This window comes from Halichoerus grypus, chromosome 4, assembly GCF_964656455.1.
Source record: "Halichoerus grypus chromosome 4, mHalGry1.hap1.1, whole genome shotgun sequence".
NCBI classification, from domain to species: domain Eukaryota; kingdom Metazoa; phylum Chordata; class Mammalia; order Carnivora; family Phocidae; genus Halichoerus; species Halichoerus grypus.
This window is the reverse complement of record NC_135715.1, coordinates 190,311,846-190,334,330: the sequence shown is the minus strand read 5'-3', so window position 1 is coordinate 190,334,330 and position 22,485 is coordinate 190,311,846. Positions and strand designations below refer to the sequence as shown.

Genomic DNA, 22,485 nt, shown 5'->3' with positions numbered 1-22,485 from the left:
GGACAGTGTGATCTCTACGGGGGACTCCTGCCCATCATCAGGAGGCCTCCTCCCAGGGGTCAGGAGGGGGAGTTTTTGACCCTAGGCGGGGGGGGGGGGGGGGGGGGAGGTGCGGGGGGGGATGGGGTGGAGTGGGGGATGGGGGGTGGCCAACTGCATGCAAATGCATTATAGTGCAGCTAGGGGGCCACCCTGGGCAGAAGCTGAAGAGGAGAGCTTGTATTCACACCTGTGGCCCTTGATCTGCCAGCCCTGGGGTGTTAGAAGCCCCAAGGCCAGGATGTCAGGCCCTCAGGCTTCTATGTGTTACCTATTGTTTTTTAAAGATTTTATTTATTTATTTGACAGAGACACAGCAGGAGAGGGAACACAAGCAGGGGGAGTGGGAGAAGGAGAAGCAGGCCTCCCGTGGAGCAGGGAGCCCGATGCGGGGCTCGATCCCAGGACCCTGGGATCATGACCTGAGCGGAAGGCAGACGCTTAACGCCTGAGCCCCCCAGGCGCGCCCTGTGTGTTACCTATTTATCCTTGCCCTTGCCCATGGCCCCTGCCTAACCAGCTGCCCACTCTGTCTGGGAGCAGGCATGGTCTCCGCGTGCTGTCTCCCCAACTTCCCTAAACTCCAAGGGGATAATCTGTGGAAAGGAGCTCATGTTACCTTCACTCTCCACACTTGGCTGCGGAAAGATCTCAAAGTCAAAAGTATCTATTAGAGGTCTCTTGATAGTTCCCATGAATCTCACCAAGAGTCGCAGGATGGAGAGCAGGGGAGGTTTGGAGGTGTCCAAGGCCAGGCTTTCGAACGAGCCCTGCCACGTACCCTGGTTTTTCTCACATGTAAAATGAGGCCATAATCTCACCTAACCAAAAAAAAAAAAAAAAAAAAAAAGACAAATATGTATTTAAAGGGGCTGGGGGTGGTGATGTTTGGGAGAAAAGAGATAATGTGTATCAAAGCGTCGTGAGATGTGCAAAGCCTGGCAATTTGTTTCTCAAGAATTTTCTTGAAACTCTGAGCAAGGAAAAACCATCCTCGTTCCCCTTGTCCGTGTCCTAGAATGGGACCATGGGTCTCACAGGCAGAATCATTATGTAGAGAACTTTTTAAAAAGGGGTAGCTTCATATTCTTGTCCTTTCACTGGTGAACAGAGCTCTGCTTAGCACAAGGCTGAGGAGATGCTAATTGCTGGTTTTTATATTTGAAAGGGAAGTTATTAGAAGAAGTCGCAATTCAGAAACTTCAAGGAGAAGTGGGAGGGCGTGGTGAGGGTGGAGGGGGGAGATTGCATTTCCTGTTTTCCCTGCAGATGGTGTTGGAAAATACGGCAGGAAAACCATGGATACCCACGAAAAAAATTCCAAACTTCATTCTCTTTGCCACCAGGGGCCCAGCCCAAAAGGTGACGACTGAAAGAGGTGGATTTCTTTTCAAGAGCTGGGGTTTGCAAGAGTCCAGCTAAAGGCTTGTAGGGTGAAGAGAGCCTTCGGAGGGTGACATCAGCCTGCAGCGGGGGCCAGAAGCAACAGAGCACAGAGAGTCTGGTTTTCATTTACAGTTGGGTCAGGCCCACAGTGGGGAGGGGGAGCGGAGGGGAGGGGAGGAGGAGGGGTCGGGAGGAGGGGAGGGGAGGGGAGGAGGAGGAGAGCTGGAGGAAGCCCTGACTGTACCCTTGGACCGGGTCCAGTGTTCGGAGCTCAGTCTTCCACCGAAGGCCGCTCAGTTCCCCACGCTCCAGCCTCCTGCGAGGACCGCAAGGGGTCTCCTCCTCTGCCCGGAGCCCCACTCCTGCCGACAGGGAAGCAGACACCGCCAGTGGGGAAAGCCATGCGAACCTAAGTGAATACAGAAGCCCAGGGACACACACGTCTTCTGATTTGCTCAGGGTAAGTGTGCGGTCCCCCTGCTCTCCCGGGCTCGTGGGCCAGGAGGAACGGCTTCGGTCCGAGCGTTCCAGGGGGCTCTCGTGCTCGCTGTTCGAGTCAGTGCTCTGGACGTGGTTCTGGTCCCTGGAAGATTCAGCTGAGGTTTCTTTCCCACCTTGGGGCCCCTGGGTTTCTGCAGCTTGGTTAAGGCCACGGCTTGCCGGTGGGCTGCAGTCGCGTGGCGCCGTGGGCCTCCTCCGCCCATCCTGCAGTGTTCCTGGGTTCAAAGTCTGTTTGACATTCTCTCCTCCTTCTGGAACGCGGGGGGAGTCCTCTTTGTTAGCAGAAGTGTCGTGCGAGGATTCTTAACTACCTGTTGAGCAGCTCTTCGGGGAGATTCTGTCCGAGTTCTCCCCCACAGGCGCGTCAGGCGGGCATCCTGCCTGGGGGTTCGCGTGGGCAGGGCCTGGTGGAGCACCTCTGTTGCCCTTGGGGGCTGGGGGCGACTTTGGGGCACCGGCTCCGGGCCAAGTGAAGAGTTCCTCGGCCAGTACCAAGGGTTTCCTCTTTTCAGGAACCTGAGGTCACTGTTGGAATCTCTGTCCTGGGGCAGGGGAGTGGGGTGGGGGGGGGGCGTGTTGCGTAAAGGAGCTGCCGAGGTCAGAGGAGGAGGGGAAGGCATTTGGTGTTTGGGCCGCATGCCCAGTTGATAAGGCAGGGCTCCTAGGGCCGTGGGGCCCGCCCGGTTTGCCCAGCTGGGTGCCAAGTTGGGAGGCCCAAGGCCTGTTCCCGAGCTGGGACGCCCAGGATGGAAAGTGTTCTCTGACAGTTGCCAGCCTGCCTTGGGGACCCGTTTCAAGTGTTAGAAAGTGGACCAGGATTAAAGCAGGGGTGGGGTCGCTGGGAGGACCCAGGGGATTCCAAGGGGGGAGTATAAAACACAAATCAGCATTTCACAGCCTGGCTCAGGAGCACACTGAGAGGCTGGTCTGAACTCCAAGAACAAACTGCTCTGAGCGCAGGGGTGTGTCTTGCACCCAGAGTGCAGGGGTGCTGACCCGCGCCAGCCAGCCCCTCGCCCAGCACACAGCTATCTCCATATGAGAACTGTAGGGTCGGAGGGCTGCAAAGGTGCTCAGAGCCCATGTGGGCAGATTCTCCTCCTCGACCTGGGATCCCCTGACCTCCCAGGGCACCCATTCTCAATACTTCAAAACACTGAACAGAAATGGCTTTAAAATCAAATATTCTTTGTTCCTAACCAAAATGATATTGAAAAGCAGCTGGCTGTTGGATCTCGTCGGAGCTTCTGATTCTTTGCTGGACTAAAGACAATGGCAGAGATTTTTGGTTGGAAGCCACTGAGGTGTGGTTCCCCGGTTTTCAGGATACAGAATCAGGGGCAGGGGCTCTGAGATGCTCAATGACTTGCAGGGCCCGCACAACCCATGGGTGGCTGAGATGGTAGTAAAATCTTCACCATTTCAGGAAAGCAGATGGCCAAGCAATGGAGGATCGCAAGCTACCTGACATCTAGGTTGGAACGGGCCATTTACTTTGTTCCCGCCCAGAGGACAGTGTCCTTCTGTCCTATTTTATTCTAAGTAATGGGAAACTTGGTTTATGTTCTCTAAGGCTCTCCCAGCCGATGGAGGAAGAAGTGCTAGGAGCTCGATGTTGGCTGGATAATTTGAGCTGTAGGATCTGAGCACCTGACCTGAGTGGGCTTCTTGCCTCATTCAGGCCGCCAGAGGGGTGGGACCTGTACTTTGTTCTTTTTTTTTTTTTTTAAGATTTTATTTATTTATTTGACAGCGAGAGACACAGCGAGAGAAGGAACACAAGCAGGGGGAGTGGGAGAGGGAGAAGCAGGCTTCCTGCAGAGCAAGGAGCCCGATGCGGGGCTCGATCCCAGGACCCCGGGATCATGACCCGAGCCGAAGGCAGATGCCCAACAACTGAGCCACCCAGGCGCCCCTGTACTTTGTTCTTAATGTGGGCTTGTTGCTGAGGGTGAAGGCACAGGGATGGGGAGGTGAGGGGCTTTTGTAGGAGCTCAACATATAGGAATGGTCATGTGGTCTTGACCATCTTTGTTGAGGCAAGGGATTGCCATTGAGGCTTATTTTTCTCTTTGCCTAGTCCGGCAGTGAGAAAACCATGAATAAGACATTGGGTGGAGAACAGCGCCACAAGCAAGGTGGAAAAGTGTGGCCATCCTGCCTTTTTCCTATGGGGGAATTGGAGGGTGTGGCCACCCTACCTTCCTGGGAGGTGGCCGGGGAAGCCTCTAGAAGGTTAGCCCTTGGCTCCAGCTCCTGGGAGGATGTGTGCCCCACCCCACCATGCTTGTGGCTCTCAGCTGATGGATTATACGGCCAGTGTCCAAACAAGGGGTCTTAAGGGCATTTTTGATATAAGATCTTTCTGAATAGACATGTCTTTGTTTCTGCATCTCCCTTTATTCTGTCCACATGAGTGCCTTTTGTCAGAACATAACACAGCACTGATGATAAAGTAGGAAGAAACCCCCTAATTGATAATCAATGATGGATTCGTGGCTCAAATGAGGTTCCCCATCTGACCGTGGTTTTGGGTCAGGGGGCTGGAGGGGCCACTCCTGTAAGCCAGCTTGAAATCAGCCCTCCGGCCCTTCTGGAAGTTGGTTCGAGAGTTCCTGCCTCGGGAGCTCGCTGCCCGGGGAGGTTGCTCGGTGTGTTTGGACAACCGGATGAAGTGTGGTCCTCACCAGCCTGCATCACCACCCGCTTTATGTGAAATTCCACATTTAGGGTTTAAAAGCCACCAACAAGCCACAGAGTCTGTCCTAAGGGACTGTCTTGCAGGCATGCTAATGACCTCAGAAGTTTTATTTGACAATTCGTTTTTGTCACTGTTCTGTTTGGAGGAAGCCGAGAGGATCTGTTATGTCTTGGAGAGGAATCACAGGCGGCTTCCCCGTCTCAGTGGGACATTGTGTACCAGACAGCCTTTCCGCGGCGCCCCCCGGGCTCTCGTGGTGTCCTCGCCGTGGAAAGCACGCAGTGAGAGCCACCCCACCGTGGCACCAACAGCTGACGTTTCAGGACCTGACACTTTAAAAAATCTTGTTAGTAGCTCTAGCTGAGGAAATGGAAGCCCGACATAATTCAAATCTTAAAGCAGGGAAGCTTTAAAAAGTTCCTGCTAACTCAGACGGCTTGGAACTAGACAAGGACACTTCTCTTCACTCCCTGCATTTCCAGATATGGTGTCTGTCTTTCCAGTGTAAAAATTCTGGAAGGTTATATCCTCCACTTGAAGGAAAAGATGCTGCTTGCTCCTTCTAAAGCATGGGTGACGCCCACCCTCCCCACTCATAACACACCGGGTCCTGATTTACAAAAGGGGGCTCTCCACATTATGTTGATTTTTGAAAGCATAATTCTGAACGCCTTCTGGTCTCATAGGTCTATTCTGGGAGGGAGATGAAAGTTCGAGTTAGCACATATCATCCCGGTGTAGCCTGTCCTGAAAACGCAGGCTGGTTTTCTGTCCTCTAGAGGGCGGTGTGTGCATCCCTCCGAGCTCCGGAAAAATCCCCGAGTGGTGGGAGTCCTTCAGGGTGTGGTTTCTGGGTTTGCAGGGAGTAGGTTGATAGACATCTCAGCAGGGCTCATGGGTAACGTTAGACTGTTTAAACACATATTTTTAAATGTGACTGTAATATCTGAAGTGGATATAAATTTAGAATTTTATTTTTTCTGTGCTCAGGTACTGAGGTGAAATTATGCCTTGAAGCGAGGCATTCTGCACTCTCAAATAATTTCATTACAAGGGCACTAGCCAAATAAGAACTTATAAAAGAAACATTTTGCCCACATCCCCTAAGAAAAGTTTAAGTTAACAGTAAGTTGTTTCAGAACCAAAGCGAGTTTGCATATTCAGGTCATGCTGTCTCCACGTAGGATTTTTGAACTTTAAAACTGGCAGGAATAATGTGAAGGTGAACTGATCCAGTAACTCCCAAACTTTGCATTACCAGCCCTTTGCTACTTTCTCCTAAGAGGCAACTTACTTGAACATGTTTTAAAAAATTCACACAGACTATCATTACGAACGTCCCATTTTAAATCTTTGTTCAGACCTATCGTTAGCTGAGATTGTTAGCCTGAGCTCCCCACTGTCAGGGTCCTAAAGGACAGAATTCTAGCTCAGAGAGAAGGTACCTAGCCCTCTACGCGGTCCGTGTGTTCTCATACTCGTTCAAGCTCAATGAGCCCTGCTCTGCTCCATGGGCCCGGGAGCTTTGGGATTGAGGGAGGGTTCGGGAATGACTGAGACATAGACCCCGCCCTCTGCCTGGCAAATATGCCATTTCCATTTGGCTATTTTAAATATCAAAAAATTACTACCTGGGTGGATGCTTTCTCCACACCCTTGACATTTCAGACGGGAGAATGGAGCACAGAGAGGTGAATGACCTGTCTGAGGTCACAGTGCCAGTAGAAAAGCCAAGTCAGCATTTCTGGGCGCTCCAGCCCATATTAATGTGAGCCCGTCCTAAGCAGATAACCCGGGACCAGGAATATCAAGGGAGTAAAAGTTGTTAGAGAATATTTTAGGGTATCCTGTGAAGAAAGGCACTTCTTTCCATTGACCAGTCTTCTGTGGAGTTGTGTATAAATTTCCTTAGCTGAGAGGTAATTGTTTAAAAAAAAAAAAAATCTGGAAAGAGTAGAAAAATAAGACAAACAGGAAAAGTTCTGCCAAACCCTTTCCCAAAGGCAAATTGTTAGTCTTTTGTAGGGGTCTGGCTGCATCTAGCAGAGCATGATCCTGCTGTTCTCCTTCCTGAATTCTAAGACTCACAGAATACCGAGAAACATTCACGAGCTAGGACCGGCCAGGGGAACGCACGGTGCGAACTAGCTCTGTAAGGTTTCCCTGGTGTACGCCATACATTTAGTTTTCATGGACCCAGAGCACCGAGCACTGGCCACTGGAAGGAAGAGCTCATGGGCCAGTTTAATTTGAAAATTAAAAATTGAACAGCAGCTGGAGATGACTCAGGTCTCCAGGGAAGCCATTCCAGGAAACTGGTTTTTCTCTTCTGGAATCTTCATCAGTTGATTCAGGAGATCCGGGCCAGCACCCAGAGTTAGAGCCAGCTCAGCTGAGGCTCACAGATTGCCCAATGTGCCCCCGGGGTCTCTCTGTCTCTCGTGGGGGCAGCAGGAGACCCATCCCTGGTCAGGCCCAGGGAAACAGATGGAAGGAAATCTTAGCAGAACCCCACCAGTGAGAGCATCAGCCATTAGCCTTATTTTACACATAAAATAAGTGAGCCTGGGGAGATTAACTGACCATTGATGATGCAGAGGTAAGGAAGTAGAATTTTTCCAGACTTTACACTAAATCTGGTGTTGATAATATTATATTAGATGTTTCAACTTAATTAAAAAAAAAAGTCTATTTTAAATAATCTTCTCTTCCGGATTTGATGGTGAATCAGAGCAGAAAACAAAGATGTTTAGTTTTTCCTTACAGTGTGAGAACGTTTTAGCCACTCTGGGTCAGTCTACGGTGGAACAGCATGGTTTTGGAGAGGCCAGTAACCCCCAAAGTCCGTGGCCAGGAAAGGCAGAGAGGTGGCCCAAGGCCAGCGCCCGCCTGGAGAAGTGGCCCCGCGGGTCACGGCGTCGCCGTGGGGCGGACGTGTGTGTGATTTCTTCTGAAGTGTTTTCGAAGGCACTCTCTGCCTTAATGTTAAATCCCATCTAGTCTCTGCGGAATGTTTATCGTTAGCAGGATAAATGGAGAAAAAGCCGTGTCTGGCTGCCTTGTTTTAAGAGGGCAGAAAGTTTTCTACACACGCGTGGCGGTGTGTAGCTTTTCCAACTACCGTAGATGTAGAACTTTCTGCTTCGTGGTTATTATCTTGGACCCTAGGAGTATGTCTTTTAAATAAATTTCCATGTATCTGGCAGCTAATCTGGAGGTTCTTCAAGTTGCCTTTATGGGGGGAAGGAAGCTGACCCAGACAGTGCTCAGCACACGCTCTCGCTTGACCTCATTCAGGGGGGAGGCTACTTGCGGGGAGGAGAGGGGGGACATCCAAACCACCTCCCCCTTTCTACATTGCTCTGTTTAAATACATGAGCTGCTGAATGGGTATCATTTTACTTGATTTTACCAGGAGGAGCCAAAGATGAAAGATCTTGAGTTGGTTACTGAGTGTCTACAAGGACACTGTGGGTGGTAGAAAGGCTAAGTGAACATAGGTCATCAGAAGAGTTAAAATTTCGCTATCACAGGAAACACGTTCAGAGCCTGGGTCAAACAGATAATGGTTTACAGATATGTGTGCGTGGCTGATATTCTCTTCCCTTGTGCATTTTCATAAAATGGAAAGATGAGGTTCAAGTTGTAAAATAAACAGTTAAAAGACCACCTTCCGATTTAGAGGGGGTTTTCTCTGGAATGTTCCAAAGCATTTGCTTTTGAGGATTCCCCCAACGCTCTTTCAAGTGGCAGGAATATATTAAATTCCACCCTCTTCCTTCCCTAACCGAGGACCTAATAAATCCTCTTTTTGCTTCCTCCCTAGGGGGTGAGAATGGGGACTTCTTTCCCAGGATTCTGGCCAGAAGGGAAGGGGAGTGAGAGAAGGAGGGAGAAGTAGGGTGGGCTGCCAGCTCGGGGCCCCTGGGGTTTCCTGAGGTGTGACTGCTGGTCTCGCAGCAGATAGGCCACACACCCGCCTGGTCTTCAAGGATTTCTGTCGCTCCTGCTTTAAATGGGACATCAGGAGTTAACAGAAGTCCTAGAACTTGATAGAAGGACCAGCCTGATTTTAAAAAGCAGTGCTTGCAGAAGAGCAAATAAATGCTCTCAAAATGGGGCCTCTGGATATATTTAAGCCTTTGTTTCAAAATGATTTCCTTGTGTGCCTGTGTGTGTCTCTTTCTTAAAAAAGATTTCCAGACATGGAAAATGAAAAAGCTTTTGAGTAGACTTTATGAAAACTAATTTCATGGAATTGCAAAATAGCTTGGGGAAGTCTTTGGAATTCGACCCAGTAGGATGGCGAGTCGGAGGTCCATGGAGAGCCATCTTTGGAATGAGAGATGTCTTTGTAAGTTTCAAATGGACAGCTACAAAAAGGAAAAAGGCACCTCAAATCCTTTTCAGAACGAGGCAGAGTGAAGAAAGGAATTACTAATGCCACATAGAAAGATAAGAATGAAAATTTAATGAAGTTCTATGATCGGATCTGTTGGCTTCTGGACCCAGAATCTATCACACAAAGAAGCACCTCACCGCACCCAACCCTAGGGTCTCTAGCAGCCAATTCTGACTTTTCTTTCATATTTAAAAGAAGAGCAGCGGACAAATGGATCCTATTGACACAGAATCTGTCCCCAGAGAAGTCTATTTTTTCCCCAGAGGAGATGGGGAGTTTCCTCGGGATCCGGGCCAAACCTGGCGCCATCTCTCAGGGTTTCCTGGGGCTCTTCCCATGGGCTTTGCAAACACAGACTTTGGTTAGGATTCCGGTTCTATCTTGTTTTATCCATGTGGCCTTACCTCCCCTGGTTTCAGTTTCTCAGCTATAAAATGGGGGCGGGGGGGAAGCAGCCATTGGTTTGTTGGGCAGAGGGCATGAAATCCCATGGGTGAGATAGAAGTGCCGGTAAATGCTACCTGCGCTCTCTTGTCTCTATTTCCTGGGGTGGTGGGGAGGGGTGGGGGGAGGGTAATGAGGGAGTGTCTTCGTCCTCCCTCGTTAAAAATGAACAAGCTCGGTGATCATTTGGGAAGATGATGTTTGACATCTTTTAAAAACTTCAGTTTTAAAAATTGGGACTCCATGACATGATAAATAGAACAGACTTAATTGCAAACAGAAACACTAACAAATATCCAGCAGCTGGGCTAGGAACACTTGAGCCACATGACTGGCTCCCAAGCATGATGGCAAGAAAAGTGTGTGGGACTGAAGGCAGTTTTCCCACCTGGGAATTCAGCTCAGCCAAACCACGTGAGCTCATCAGTCAGGAGTGGGGCTTGGATAACACAAGCATCGTCTCCAGAACGGGAAGAGCTTTTCCCCCTCTGTCCTCGCTCCCCTCCCCTTCCCTCTCCTCCCCTGCCCTGCCCTGCCCTGCCCTGCCCTCCCCTCCAGGATTCCCCTCCCCTCCCTTCCTTTTTCCTTAATATCTGGGTAGATTTTAGAAAAGGTAATTCCTGTGCACTGTACACTCATTTCATTATTTTGTGTCTCAATGGGCAGCACTTCATTTGTGGGGTTACCCTTTTAAAGATGAGTATCTTGGAAATAAAAGTTTTTACATGTCATTTTCAACCGATTTAAGATTCATTTTCCTTAGAGAAGAGTTGAAGTAAGTAATGCCTCAGGAAGATGTGAGAGATTTCATCTCATTACAGTTTAGATTTTTTTGAGCTTCATCAAAGAGGAGAAAATTATTTTGGAATTTCTCAATAGAGAGCCTACTCAGTGTTTAATATTTGAGAGGATTCGTGGATTCTAAGAAGTCAGATGTGATGCCGTGTGGGTTGCAGGGACGGTTACAAAGCCATTAGCAAGCTGCTGAACACAGTGCACCCTGTTTGTGAAAGCTGCCTGCAGGGGCCTGGGGCCCTCCCGTCCCACACCCAGCAGAGGGTAAGCAGATCTTATCTCCCGACCTGCTTTTCTCCACATGGATTGCACAGTCCAGTGATTTCTTTTTTTTTTTTTTTAAAGATTTTATTTATTTATTTGAGAGAGAGAGAGCACAAGCAGGGAGAGGGACAGAGGGGGAGTGGCAGATGGAGAGGGAGGAGCAGGATCCCCATTGAGCAGGGAGCCCAATGCGGGGCTCGATCCCAGGACCCCGGGATCATGACCTGAGCCGAAGGCAGACGCTTAACCGACTGAGCCACCCAGGCGCCCCAGTCCAGTGATTTCTGAAGAGGACTTATGATATTCTCTTGCTCTTATTCTTAAACAAAGGCACTACTTAGAATCTTGCATCTTGTGCGTGGATCAAATATTTCAAACAAGTAGCTGGACTTCCTGAAAGATTCACATTAAAATTTTTCATTGAAGCGGTGGTAAATGGTGCTTAAACTTTAGGGGGGAGGTAGGAGAGATGCTTTTAGAAGCACGTGTGAGCATGGGTCGTACCCCCAGAAAGCCCTGTGTACGCGGCTACAGCTGTGCACACATGTGGGAGTTTGACAAATCCTTTGAAACTTGTGGATCCCATATTTAAAAAAGGTTTTGACCAATTACAATATTACAGGTTGTTTCAGAAAGGGCTGGCTATAGTTTTGGAAAGAATCCAGTAGAATTCAAATAACATGGACAATTTTCCCATAAAACAGTTTTCTAGTAGGATGCTTATTGGTGATAGAAAAATCCAATGTTTAATTTTAATAGAAAGAATCAAGAATAGCACACATACAATGTACTTTTACATTGTTCTAAAGTGTATATCCTAAAGGTGTCTGAGTGGCATAGTTGGTTAAGAGGCTCTTGATATTGGCTCGGGTCATGATCTCTGGGTCATGAGGTTGAGCCCTGTGTTGGGCTCCATGCTGGGTGTAGAGTCTGCTTGAGATTCTCTCTCCTTTTCCCGCTGCCCCTTCTTCCCCCCTCTAAAAGAAGTGTATATCCTCATTGAGAACACACACACACACATAAATTATAGACCTTGCATTTACTTTTTTTTTTTCCCCAGAAGAAAAATTCGGGAATAGGTTTAACAGATTGTGGGGGAAGGGAGGTATGGCTGGATGGAAAGATCTGGAAGATTCCCAGGGTGGAGCATCGGCTTGAGGGTTTTCTAGGGAGTGAAGGGGGCAATCGTGGGGCTGGTTGGAAGGTCATCCTCGGTAGAGAGAGCAAACCAACCAGCTAAGTGGTGCCTGTCGGGAATGCCCCGAGCACCAGCCAGGACTCAACTAGGACTTGGGGACACTGTGGCGGCAAAGCACCGAGCACTGGGGGCTGCCCCTTTCTATCGTATCGATCCGTGTCTAACGCGTGTTCACCATTTCAAGCCAAGATGATTGTGCTGAGCCTTTGAAATACTGCCGTTATGACCACTAGCTGTCGCCTTACTGTAAGAAAGAAGGATGTCCTCTTGATGACTGGCCTCCTGATCATCACGAGAACAACCTTTTCTTCACAGTGTTGATACATTTCCAGGAGAAAGTTGTATTGACAGGTGGTTCTCTTTCCAAGCTCTCAGAATTGGAATCACAAGGTAGATTTGTCTCAGCCTGGATGAGACTTTGTTGACTTTCCTTGGAAATCCAAAAGTTCAGTGGATCTTGGAATCCACTCTCTTGTTTATGGTTTTACCTTTCTCTGTCTAGTCCACCAACTTTTGGCCTACTGGCCGAGGGCCCACACTCTGCGTCTCGCTGTTCCTCAGAGCTGAGCCATGAGATCTGAACTCCAGCTTCTCCCTCTGGGCCTGTCCTCTGGTGGGCAAAACCGTGCGCCTGAGCTTAGGTTTTCCTTGTGTTCGCTGTCGCTGTGTCCTTAGGTAGCAGCCTCAGAGGGGCTGCCTCTTGGTTCTCCTTGGCCCTCAATGCTGTCTTGCTGAGTAGACATCTCACTAAATAGTCAGACAGACTTTCCTCTGCTATCATGACTTGTGTTGCTCTATATGACAACACTGACGATATCAGACCATCCTTAACACTGACTTCATTAGCAACGTGGGGAAGATGGAGTTCCTGCATTGTACGGCGGACAACTGTGAACAGAATCACTGGGCCCATGGAGTGCCTAGGGCAAGAGGAAGGTCTACCTGGTAAGGTCAACAGGTGCAAAAGCTTAGGCCTTACGTGGAGCCGATTTCAGAGCTCAGTGGCACTGAGGGCAGAATTAATTTTTGCACCAGGTCTCAATGTTACATCAGATTCTTTTTTACTTTCGTAAGATTCAAGTCTTGTTCCCCAAACCTTAATATTTTGCTGCCCGATACATCTTTTCTTCTTCCTTTCCAAGTATTATTTACGGGCAAGGACAAACATTGTGCTGTTTTTTTCCAGGGGCATGGACACATGCTTTAAGAAAATGTTTACTTGTATTTTGTTCCCATTTTAGCTCTTAGCCGTGATCACAGCTCAGAGAGTTTATATTATACCTGTTAAATCGATGGTTACATTTAAGGGGTACACTGTTACCCTTACTTTTGAAAACAGGTGATTTTTCCTGTCCTTTTTTAAAAATTGTGGTAAAACAAACATGACATAAAATTTACCATCTTAGCCATATTTTAAAAAACATTTATCTATTTATTTTTGAGAGAGAGAGAGAGTTGTGGGGGAGGTGAGGGAGAGAGAATCCCAGACTGCCCTGTGGATCCCAACACGGGGCCCAATCTCATGACCGTGAGCTCATGATCCAAGCTGAAAGCAAGAGTCAGATGCTTAACCCACGGAGCCACCCAGGCGCCCTCCATCCTAACCATTTTTAAGTGAACAGTGCAGTAATGTTAACTGTATGCACCTTGTTGTGCAATGAATCTCTAGAATTTTCTCATCTTGCAGAACTGGAACTCTTCGTTTGTTGAGCATCTCCCCGCTCCCCGTTCCTCACCCTTTGGCGACCACCATTCTATTTTCTGTTTCTAGCCGTTGGACTACTTCAGATACCTCCTCTAAGTGGAATCTTGCAGTATGTGTCTTTTTGTAAAAGCTGGGTGTCACAGGCCTGCTACTCTTTGGGTTCACTTCTCACGGTGTCTGCAAGGTTCGTCCACGATGTCACATATGATAGGATTCCCTTCTTTTTAAGGCTGAGTAGTACTCCACTGTATGTGTATCCCACATTTATCTTTACCTGTTCGTCCATCGATGGGCATTTATGTTGTTTCTACTTCTTGACTGCTGTGACTAATGCTGCAATAAATTTGGGTGTGCAGATATTTCTTTGCAATCCTGTTTTAGTTATTTTGGATGTATGCCCAGAAGTGGTATTGCTGGGTTATATGGTAATTCTATTTTTAATTTTTTGAGGACCCTCCTTAGAGTTTTCTATAGTGGCTGCACTGTTTTATATTCCCACCAACAGGGTACCAAGGTTCTAATTTTCCTGCATCCTCATCGATAATAGTTGTTTAATATTTTTTTGATAGTAGTCATTCTAATGGGTGTGAGGTGATATCTCATTGTGGTTTTGATTTGCATTTCTCTGATGATGAGTGATGTTGTGCATCTTTTCATGTGCTTAATGGCCATTGGTGTATCTTCTTTGGAGAAATGTCTATTCAAGCTCTTTTCCCATTTTTAAGTTGGATTATTTGCTGTTGTTGCTGTTGCTGAGTTGTGGGAGTTCTTTATATATTCCGGATTTGAACCATTCGTCAGATACATGGTTTGTGAATGTTTCTCCCTTTCTGTAAGTTGCCTTTCACTCTGTTGATGGTTTCCTTCGCTGCAAGAAATTTTTGTTTGATCAAGTCCCATTTGCTTTTGGTGTCGTATCCAAGAAATCCTTGCCAAATCCAATGTTATGAAGACTTTTATATTTTCTTCTAGGAATTTTAGAGTTTCGGGTCTTACATTTAGATCTTTAATCTATTTTGAGTTAGTTTTTATAAATGTTGTAAGGTAAGCATCTAATTTTGTTCTTTTGCATGTGGATATACAGTTTTCCCCGCACCATTTGTTGAAGACTGCCCTTTCCTTATTGTGCAGCCTTGGCCCTCTTATGAAAGATCATTTGACCATATACATGAGGTGAGAGTTATTTCTGGGATCTCTGTGTCCTTCCATTGGTCCGTATGTCTGTCTTTATTCTAGTACCATCCTGTTTTGATGACTGCAGCTTTGTAATATGTTTTGAAATCAGGAACTGTGACACCTCCAGCTATATTTTTCTTTCTCAAGATCGCTGTGGCTCTTCTGGGTCTTTTAAACTTCCATATGATTTTAGGACTTTTTCCCCCCTATTTCTATGAAACAAATGCCATTGGAATTTTGATAGAGCAGGGGTGCTTTCTGATTTGGGGTAAGGGGAGGGTGTTGTTTGTAGGGCAAAGGTCTGGTGACACAGGCTACCAAGCCCACCTGAGCATGAGCTTGGCTGGTGGGAAGTCACGTGTGCAGCCCCCAGCGTGGCTGTGGGAGATCATGTAGCAACGTGGTCAACCCTCAGGTCAGGCTTCACAGACTTGCTCATTCAACGTCCTTGGACGTGTTCCATTCTGAGATTGGTGGTTGGCATCAGCAGGTTTTTGTTGGGAAAAGAGTGCTAAATAGAGAATAAGGGCAAGATTTGAAGTGGGTCCAGAGGCCATGGTTGTGTTTGCACACACTCTAATTTGGGCAAAGCCCATTTTCTCCATAAACTGAAGATTTCCTGTGGGATTCTTTCAAACCTCGTCTACACAATTAAGCTGGGTGTCACAGGCCTGCTACTCTTTGGGTCCACAAGTACCTTTACTCTTGACTCCTTCTGCCATTTGTTTGGTGACTTGCTGCCCGCCTCAATCTGAGAGGAAGCAAGGTTTAATTGCCCCCCCCCCCCACCTTTTTAAGCTACGGCCAAAGGTATATAATCACTAGATTCAAAGATTCTCATGTAGGGCGCCTGGGTGGCTCAGTTGGTTAAGCGACTGCCTTCGGCTCAGGTCATGATCCTGCAGTCCCTGGATCGAGTCCCGCATCGGGTTCCCTGCTCGGCAGGGAGTCTGCTTCTCCCTCTGACCCTCCCCCCTCTCATGCTCTCTCTCTCATTCTCTCTCTCTCAAATAAATAAATAAAATCTTTAAAAAAAAAAAAAAGATTCTCATGTATTGTTTAGTCAAAACTACATTTCATAAAAGGGATAAATCCTTGATGTACTAGTTTGTAATCTGTCAAAACTAATCATTTTACTTTGCCCTATTTTCTTGTTCAGGTTCCCACTTGGTGCTTAGACACATTCAAAATGAGGAAACATCGGCATTTGCCCTTGGTGGCTGTGTTTTGTCTCTTTCTCTCAGGCTTTTCTCTTACCCATGCCCAACAGCAGCAAGCAGGTAAGATCCAGAAACATTTCTTACTTTTATTCAAAGGAGTATGTTCTCTGATTGTAGATCTTAGACCTCTCGAGCTTGAGATAGAACTTAGACATACTTTGAAAGGATGGTGAAGCCCTTTGTTACAGGATGTTCATTCAGCATACAGACTTTTCCAGATGCTCTGTATCCAGGGAGAGACGGCTTATTTTTACTAAAACTTGGGTTTGATATCTTGGAGTTGGTTTGCAGGTGGTTTGTTTTTACACTGGGTATGAGCAGAAAGTTTGTTTCACAAATATTTTACCCAATGAAGAGCTTTTCCACATTTCTGGCACTGGTTTGGTCTCACAGCATATAAAACCAGGACAAGACAATTATTGAGAATAAACATTTTTCTTGAAAACAGAACACATAGATCACCCTCCCTCTATAACTCTGGGCACAAAAAGACATTTTTCATCTAGAATCACCCCATCTTTAAAAAAAATTAGTTTCTCAAACCGTTTTAAAAAATAGATGTGAATTAACCCTCTCAAGAATTTGCTTGCAGAGTTTTAGAAAACTGAGAAGTGCTTCATGCATTGTGAGCTCAGAGGGATGGCCTTGGGTCTTCTTCTCCTTTGCCTGGAGAGTTGGGCCTTGGGCAGGGATCCTCCCACTGGGCTCCCTGGTCCTTAGATGGCAGGGAGCTGAGGTCCACCTCACGGAAAGGGGGGCATTACTTGGGGCATCTGGGCAGCCTGAGGTAAGTAGAGTCCAGGAGCTGGCTGTGTGTGGCCAGCCTGGCCCACAGCGCAGAAGGGCACTCGGCCCCCCATAGCCTGGCACCCTGAGCCCCCTGCTTCCACTTTCGAGAGAGGACTGGATTCATCTTTGAAAAAGATAAATAACATCCCACATCTGCAAAGGCTTTTCTGCCCCTGAGAAAGATACAGTAACTAGTTAGAGTACCTTTCTTCATGCTAAAAAGACAGAAAAATGAGACACTGCCTTTCACTACAGTTACATCAATCTCCCCTTAAGGAAGACCTCTTCATTACATTTATTTTTCTCGCAAATTACCCAAAGCGGCAGAGGCTAGTTGATGTAAAGCGGTAGAAGTTTTCACGGTTCCTTCTTCTCAAGGCCCAGTCTCAGAGCCCCGACTGAAGGATGAACTCATAAAATGCTGGTTGGCGATCTCTGATGGGATAGCCTTCTGGTCTCATCAGGTGGGTCTTGGGGCTCAAACTGTCACAAAGAATCATGCCTGAGTTAAAAGACACTCCAGGGAATGCTCCCCCTCCATTCTGGAGCCTGCCACTGGCTCACGTGTGGGGCTCATGGCATATGGAACTTGGGCCATATGCAGCCGTCGAGTCCCCGCGCCCAGGTCCCCGCATCTCAGGTAAGTCAGCCTCCCTGCCCGTAGTGTGAGCGAGGCGCGGCTCCCTCAAGTGACAGCCCAGTTCAAGCCCAGACAGCGTAGGAAGGAAGGTTTTGCGCCGATAGGAAGTCATTGCCTGAACAGGAGAAAAATCTAAACCAATGTCTTTTTTTAAAGATGTCAAAAATGGTGCTGCTGCCGATATAATATTTCTAGTGGATTCCTCTTGGAGCATTGGAAAGGAACATTTCCAACTTGTTCGAGAGTTTCTGTATGATGTTATAGAATCTTTAGCTGTGGGAGACAGTGATTTCCGTTTTGCTCTGGTCCAGTTCAACGGCAACCCACATACCGAGTTCCTGTTAAATACGTACCGTACTAAGCAAGAAGTCCTCTCCCACATTTCCAACATGTCCTATATTGGGGGAAGCAATGAGACCGGAAAAGGATTAGAATACGTAATGCAGAACCACCTCACTGAGGCTGCTGGAAGCCGGGCCAGTGACGGAGTCCCTCAGGTTATCGTAGTGTTAACCGATGGACACTCGGACGACGGCCTTGCTCTGCCCTCAGCGGAACTTAAGTCTGCTGATGTTAACGTGTTTGCAATTGGAGTTGAGGATGCAGATGAAGGAGCATTAAAAGAAATAGCAAGCGAACCGCTCAATATGCATGTTTTCAACCTAGAGAATTTTACCTCACTTCATGACATAGTAGGAAACTTAGTGTCCTGTGTGCGGTCATCCATGGCTCCAGAAGGGGCTGGAGGCACAGACACCCTTAAAGACATCACAGGTAATGGCAACATGGCCAAGCTGCTGCCCGCCTCGCTGTTCTTTGGAGATAAGCTTGGCCACTGCTGGTGTTCGAGCAACCCTCTAGCTAGTCGTGGGCGGGTGCAAGCGGGAAGAGATGGCTGTTCACGGGTCTAAAAACAAAGGTTTGACCGTGCCCTGGAGCTCTTTCGGAAATAGAGCTCTCAGCTACCTCCAAGAGGGTGTTTTTTCGAAAGCTTAAATTTGAACTCTAAAAATACCCCCATCTGCTATTATGATCCCCCACGAGGTACTCCTACGATCCCTAGCAAAGGAAGCCTCTGTGTAGCGAGCCAGGTGTCTAGCAAAGAGCCCTCGCACCTGTTACCTGAACAGAGAGCCCGTTTCCTAGAAAGAAGACTCCCGGCCGGAAGGGCATGTGGAGCTCACAAAGAGAGAGTGATAGAGAGGCAAGAGGATCTTCTTGGGAAGGAAATCCAGAATGGTAGGGAGTCAGTTCCTGCAACAGCCCACGCAGGGGTCCTGCCTTGGGGGAGAGGGGGGAAGACGGGGACAGCGGTGTGGAGCAGGATGGGGAGGAGCCCTAGAGGCAGCTGGGTGTGCGACCCGGGGAACGCCACCACCGTGTACGGAGGGAGACCGAGGGCAGACCATGGGCGTGCAGTAGTTAGTGTCCAGTGATGCTCACAGGCCCACGTGGCCCTCATGTGCATAGGGTGCAGTGGACAGAGGGCCGCTGGGGAGGGGGCAGCTGGAGACTTGGGAGGCTGGCACTCGGGGGTTAGCCACAGAGATGTTAAAGTCTCTGGAGATGAACACAGGGTGTGCAGTGTGGACCCAGGCTGAGCATGATGGAAAGGAATCCCTTAGGAAGGTCGACGATCCCTTCGGGGCACATAGCTGCCCCGAGGAGGAGGAGGAGGTGGATGATTCTTCGAAGGAGGAGTGAGCGGGGAGCAGCCTGGGCAGGCAGGCTCCACACCGCACCCAGGAAGTGACCACAGGAGCAAGATCCATGGCCGTGGCTTCTCCTAAGCTTTCCAAAGTTGTTGCCACGCAGGGGCTCAGAGATAGGAGGCAGGAGGCTGGATGGCCGGCGGAGAGTCCATTTCTTGTTAATTCAACACATTGGGTGGAGCAGGGAGAAGAAAGAGTTGAGATTTTGAGGCATAAATTGACCAATCTAAAGGGCCACGTGGGAGGGTCTGGTGGAAAGACAGGAGGGGCATGAGGATTCTGGAGAAAGGTAGAGCATTCTGGATTGTGGTCAGGATAATGGTGGGGGAGTTGTAGGGACACAGTATGGATGTCAGGTTCCCATAACAGATTCAGAAAGCAAAGGCTGGGGAAGAAGTTGACTAGTTGTCAGGAGAAGGAACCGGTCATCTTGGGCAGAGCTTGGAGGAGAGAAGGGTTCCAGAACTAACCAACCCCAAGTTGTTTCAGAGAGTGGTCTCCCCAGTGGTCACCCATGATCTCAGCTGTGACAGGGGTGGGAAGGCTAACACCCCTGCCAGCAGGTCTTATCTCTGACAGAGGAGTGAGTAATGGCCTCGATCATTTATATTTAACCCCGGGAGGTGTCCTCTGCTACACGTGACATGCCTCATTTATGTTTTATGATGGACGTGTCAATCCTGCCAGATTATAGAAGGAGCTGGGACCCCCCAGAGCATCCTGACCCAAAAACTCTGGGCCACAAGGAAATGATATGAGGGTATTTATGATGACCTATCCCAATCTCTACAATATTCTCAGTGTCAGTAATTCACTGTCAATCACATTTCTGAATGGAGGGGTAAGAACTAATCCACTGTCCATACAGTGAAGGGATCAGTAGAGAAACAGGACATCTTTTCTTGAGTGCCGGTTTGGCCAACTCAGGAAAAAGAGGGGATGAGTTTGCCTTTATGTTTAACCATTCTATCAATGAACAAGGAGCCTGTCGATATAGTCTGTTTCCACACAGATGATAAAACCTTTGTTTTTATGCCAAGGAAGCATCTCTGTCTTCTAGTGTCCAAGCCACTAGCAGCTCCAGGGTGGAATATTAATCTGTTTATGTTGTCTTTTCTGATTAACTTCACTCTGCAACTCCTCCAGTATCACAGCCCATTGCATGTTCCACAGCCAAAAGTAAAATAATAATCATTCTCTGCTTACAGTTTTTGGGAAAGGTAGTCAGAGGACAGTAGAGAGATTGCTAGCAAGTTAGCAACTGTCTTCCCATTACCTGTAGGTGTATGAAATGTTAATGGTCCCCACTGTTCTAAATGAACTCTACTCAAGTCATCAGTCTCCAAAGGTTGTGTTTTTATAAAAATCTCTTTGTCATTCTTTTATAAATCTTTTATAAATGCATATCACTAAGATACAAAACCTTTGCACTGAAGCAAAAGCTAAAAGTGGTCTGTATTCAGTGAGGATTTCAGTGTCAGCCTTATTTTCTTTGCAAAATGTAGGTTTAAAGAACTCACAAAATCCATCTACAATTTTGTAGACTTGCACAGGAAATACGTATGTGATCTTTTTTATTTTTCTTAAAAAGAGGAAGCATCCCACGAGCTCAGGAAGGCATTGTGCCCACACAAATGCGCTCAGGGAAAGAGTGTTTCCAACAGTGTTAAAGGAGCCTGATGTTTCCATGGACATTGTGAAACTTCTCTATAGAAAATGCCACAGAGGGTGTGATACACGAGCTGTTAAAGCAGAAAACCAGACAACCTCCTGTTTTTAAGTTTAGTTACAGCTGGTTGTCCTTAGAGTTGATATTGGTCATTGGTTTGGCTTGCTGTACACAAGAACCCATAGCTCTTGTGTTTGTCTGAGGCTTTGGTTCTCCTGGATAACATAGCATGCCCTTGTTCGTCCCATCATTGTGTGCATCAGAGGACAATGTTGTTTTTTCAGTGATGACAAATTATCCAACATGTTTCTATGACCTGCTGCAGTCCAGCCTTTAGGAAGAGAAAAGTTCAAGGATTTTCCCACAGGGCTTCTCTTCTTTATGTACTCCTGTAAACCGCAACCAAAAAATAATAATGCGATAAATTAATTTAAAAGTAATCAATGAATAAGGACTGTGTCATCCTGTGTTTTAGGCATCGTTTTCCTTTTCTTGACCCTAGGCTCATAGCTAATCCTTCTTTTAAATGACCTGGTATGCAGAGTCAGCGGCCAATCTTCCACTGTCTCTCTGGGGCATTTGTTCAGGCCTGGGAAATGTTGAGGAATACGGTGGTGTGACTGACATAGCGTCTGGCCCCAGTGACGCTGTGCGCCATTTCTGTGGCACCGCATCCTCCCAAAGATCCCTCAGGAATCTTAAGTTTTGGCTAAAGACTAGCAAATGCTTTGGTGTTCTTAGCAAAGGCCCACTCTTATTTAGTACTTGGGTGAGATGTTTATTAAAAATATGAGATTACTGTAGCAAATTATCCCTCTCATTAGATCTCATATTTCCAAGTTAATATCTTCCCCCATGCAAGGAATTCATCTGCAAAAGTGTCAGGGATTTTGTGGAAGTGAAAGAAAGAACCTTTCTGATTCTAGCAATCCCTGGCTTGGCTTACCCTGTGAGGGAACTTGGGGAAGAATGTAATGGCACTATAGCAAAATTCTTTAGTTTTATGAGATCAGATTTGTATCCTGTGTCCATAGTGAAAATGAAAGCAATTTTGCTGGCACAAGGAAAAATTCATTTTAAACATAAAATATTCACTGTCGTTAAAAAGGTCAGAATGAATAGTTATATATATATATAACTATATATATATATAGGGGTGGTAGCACTGAAGCAGGCTAGCGTATTCTCATATATATATATAGTGTTGTAATTATATCCTAAATACAGCTTCCTAAAATCTCAGAATATAAATATCACATATGCTCCCATAGAATCTTTCCCTGTTCCTGACATGCACTTAAGTTATCAAAAAAACATTCACCAGACTAATTTGGCTTTTCCTCTAGTTTTAAATCAGTCTGATATAAATGTTCTAGCTGAGCCTTTGAAATATTCTACTCAGGTTTCTAAATTATTGATTGCTATTCCTTACAGAGTGCTTCTGTGAAACCCCCCATTCTTCCTAATGGGGTGGGAGTGCCTAGCTTGCCACTGCAGGGAGAATAGAGGCCTAGGTCTCTGTTTTTATGTCCATCTGTAAAACCCCGGAGCTAAGTCTGATTCAGGGTTTATTAGAGGCTCATGGGCTCACTAGGCAGTCAGTCTAGGGTGTCATAAAAATAAGGTTGGATAATTATGTCATGACTGGTTTCATATCACTCTGTTTAACATTGTTCTGCATTATGTGATTGAATACAGAGGCAATAGCAAAAACACACAACAACACATTTAGCCTAATCACAGACCCACATGTGAGTTCCACACAACCAAACATCATATGAGAAAGGAAAAGACCTTGATGTAATGAGCACTGGGTGTTATATACAACTGATGATTTACTGGAC

General features: G+C 47.1%; 1 protein-coding gene across 1 annotated transcript in view; it reads left to right on the top strand.

Moving 5' to 3' along the window:
* Window positions 1–1,668: 1,668 nt before the first annotated feature.
* The window catches only part of COL6A3 (collagen type VI alpha 3 chain), an 81,970-nt gene continuing 61,153 nt past the window's right edge, over window positions 1,669–22,485 (top strand). Inside the window, exons 1-3 of the mRNA XM_036065465.2 lie at window positions 1,669–1,885; window positions 15,771–15,891; window positions 17,417–18,034. Coding sequence (XP_035921358.2) covers window positions 15,801–15,891; window positions 17,417–18,034 — 709 coding nt within the window. The 5' untranslated portion in view covers window positions 1,669–1,885; window positions 15,771–15,800. The remainder of the gene's footprint in view (window positions 1,886–15,770; window positions 15,892–17,416; window positions 18,035–22,485) is intronic.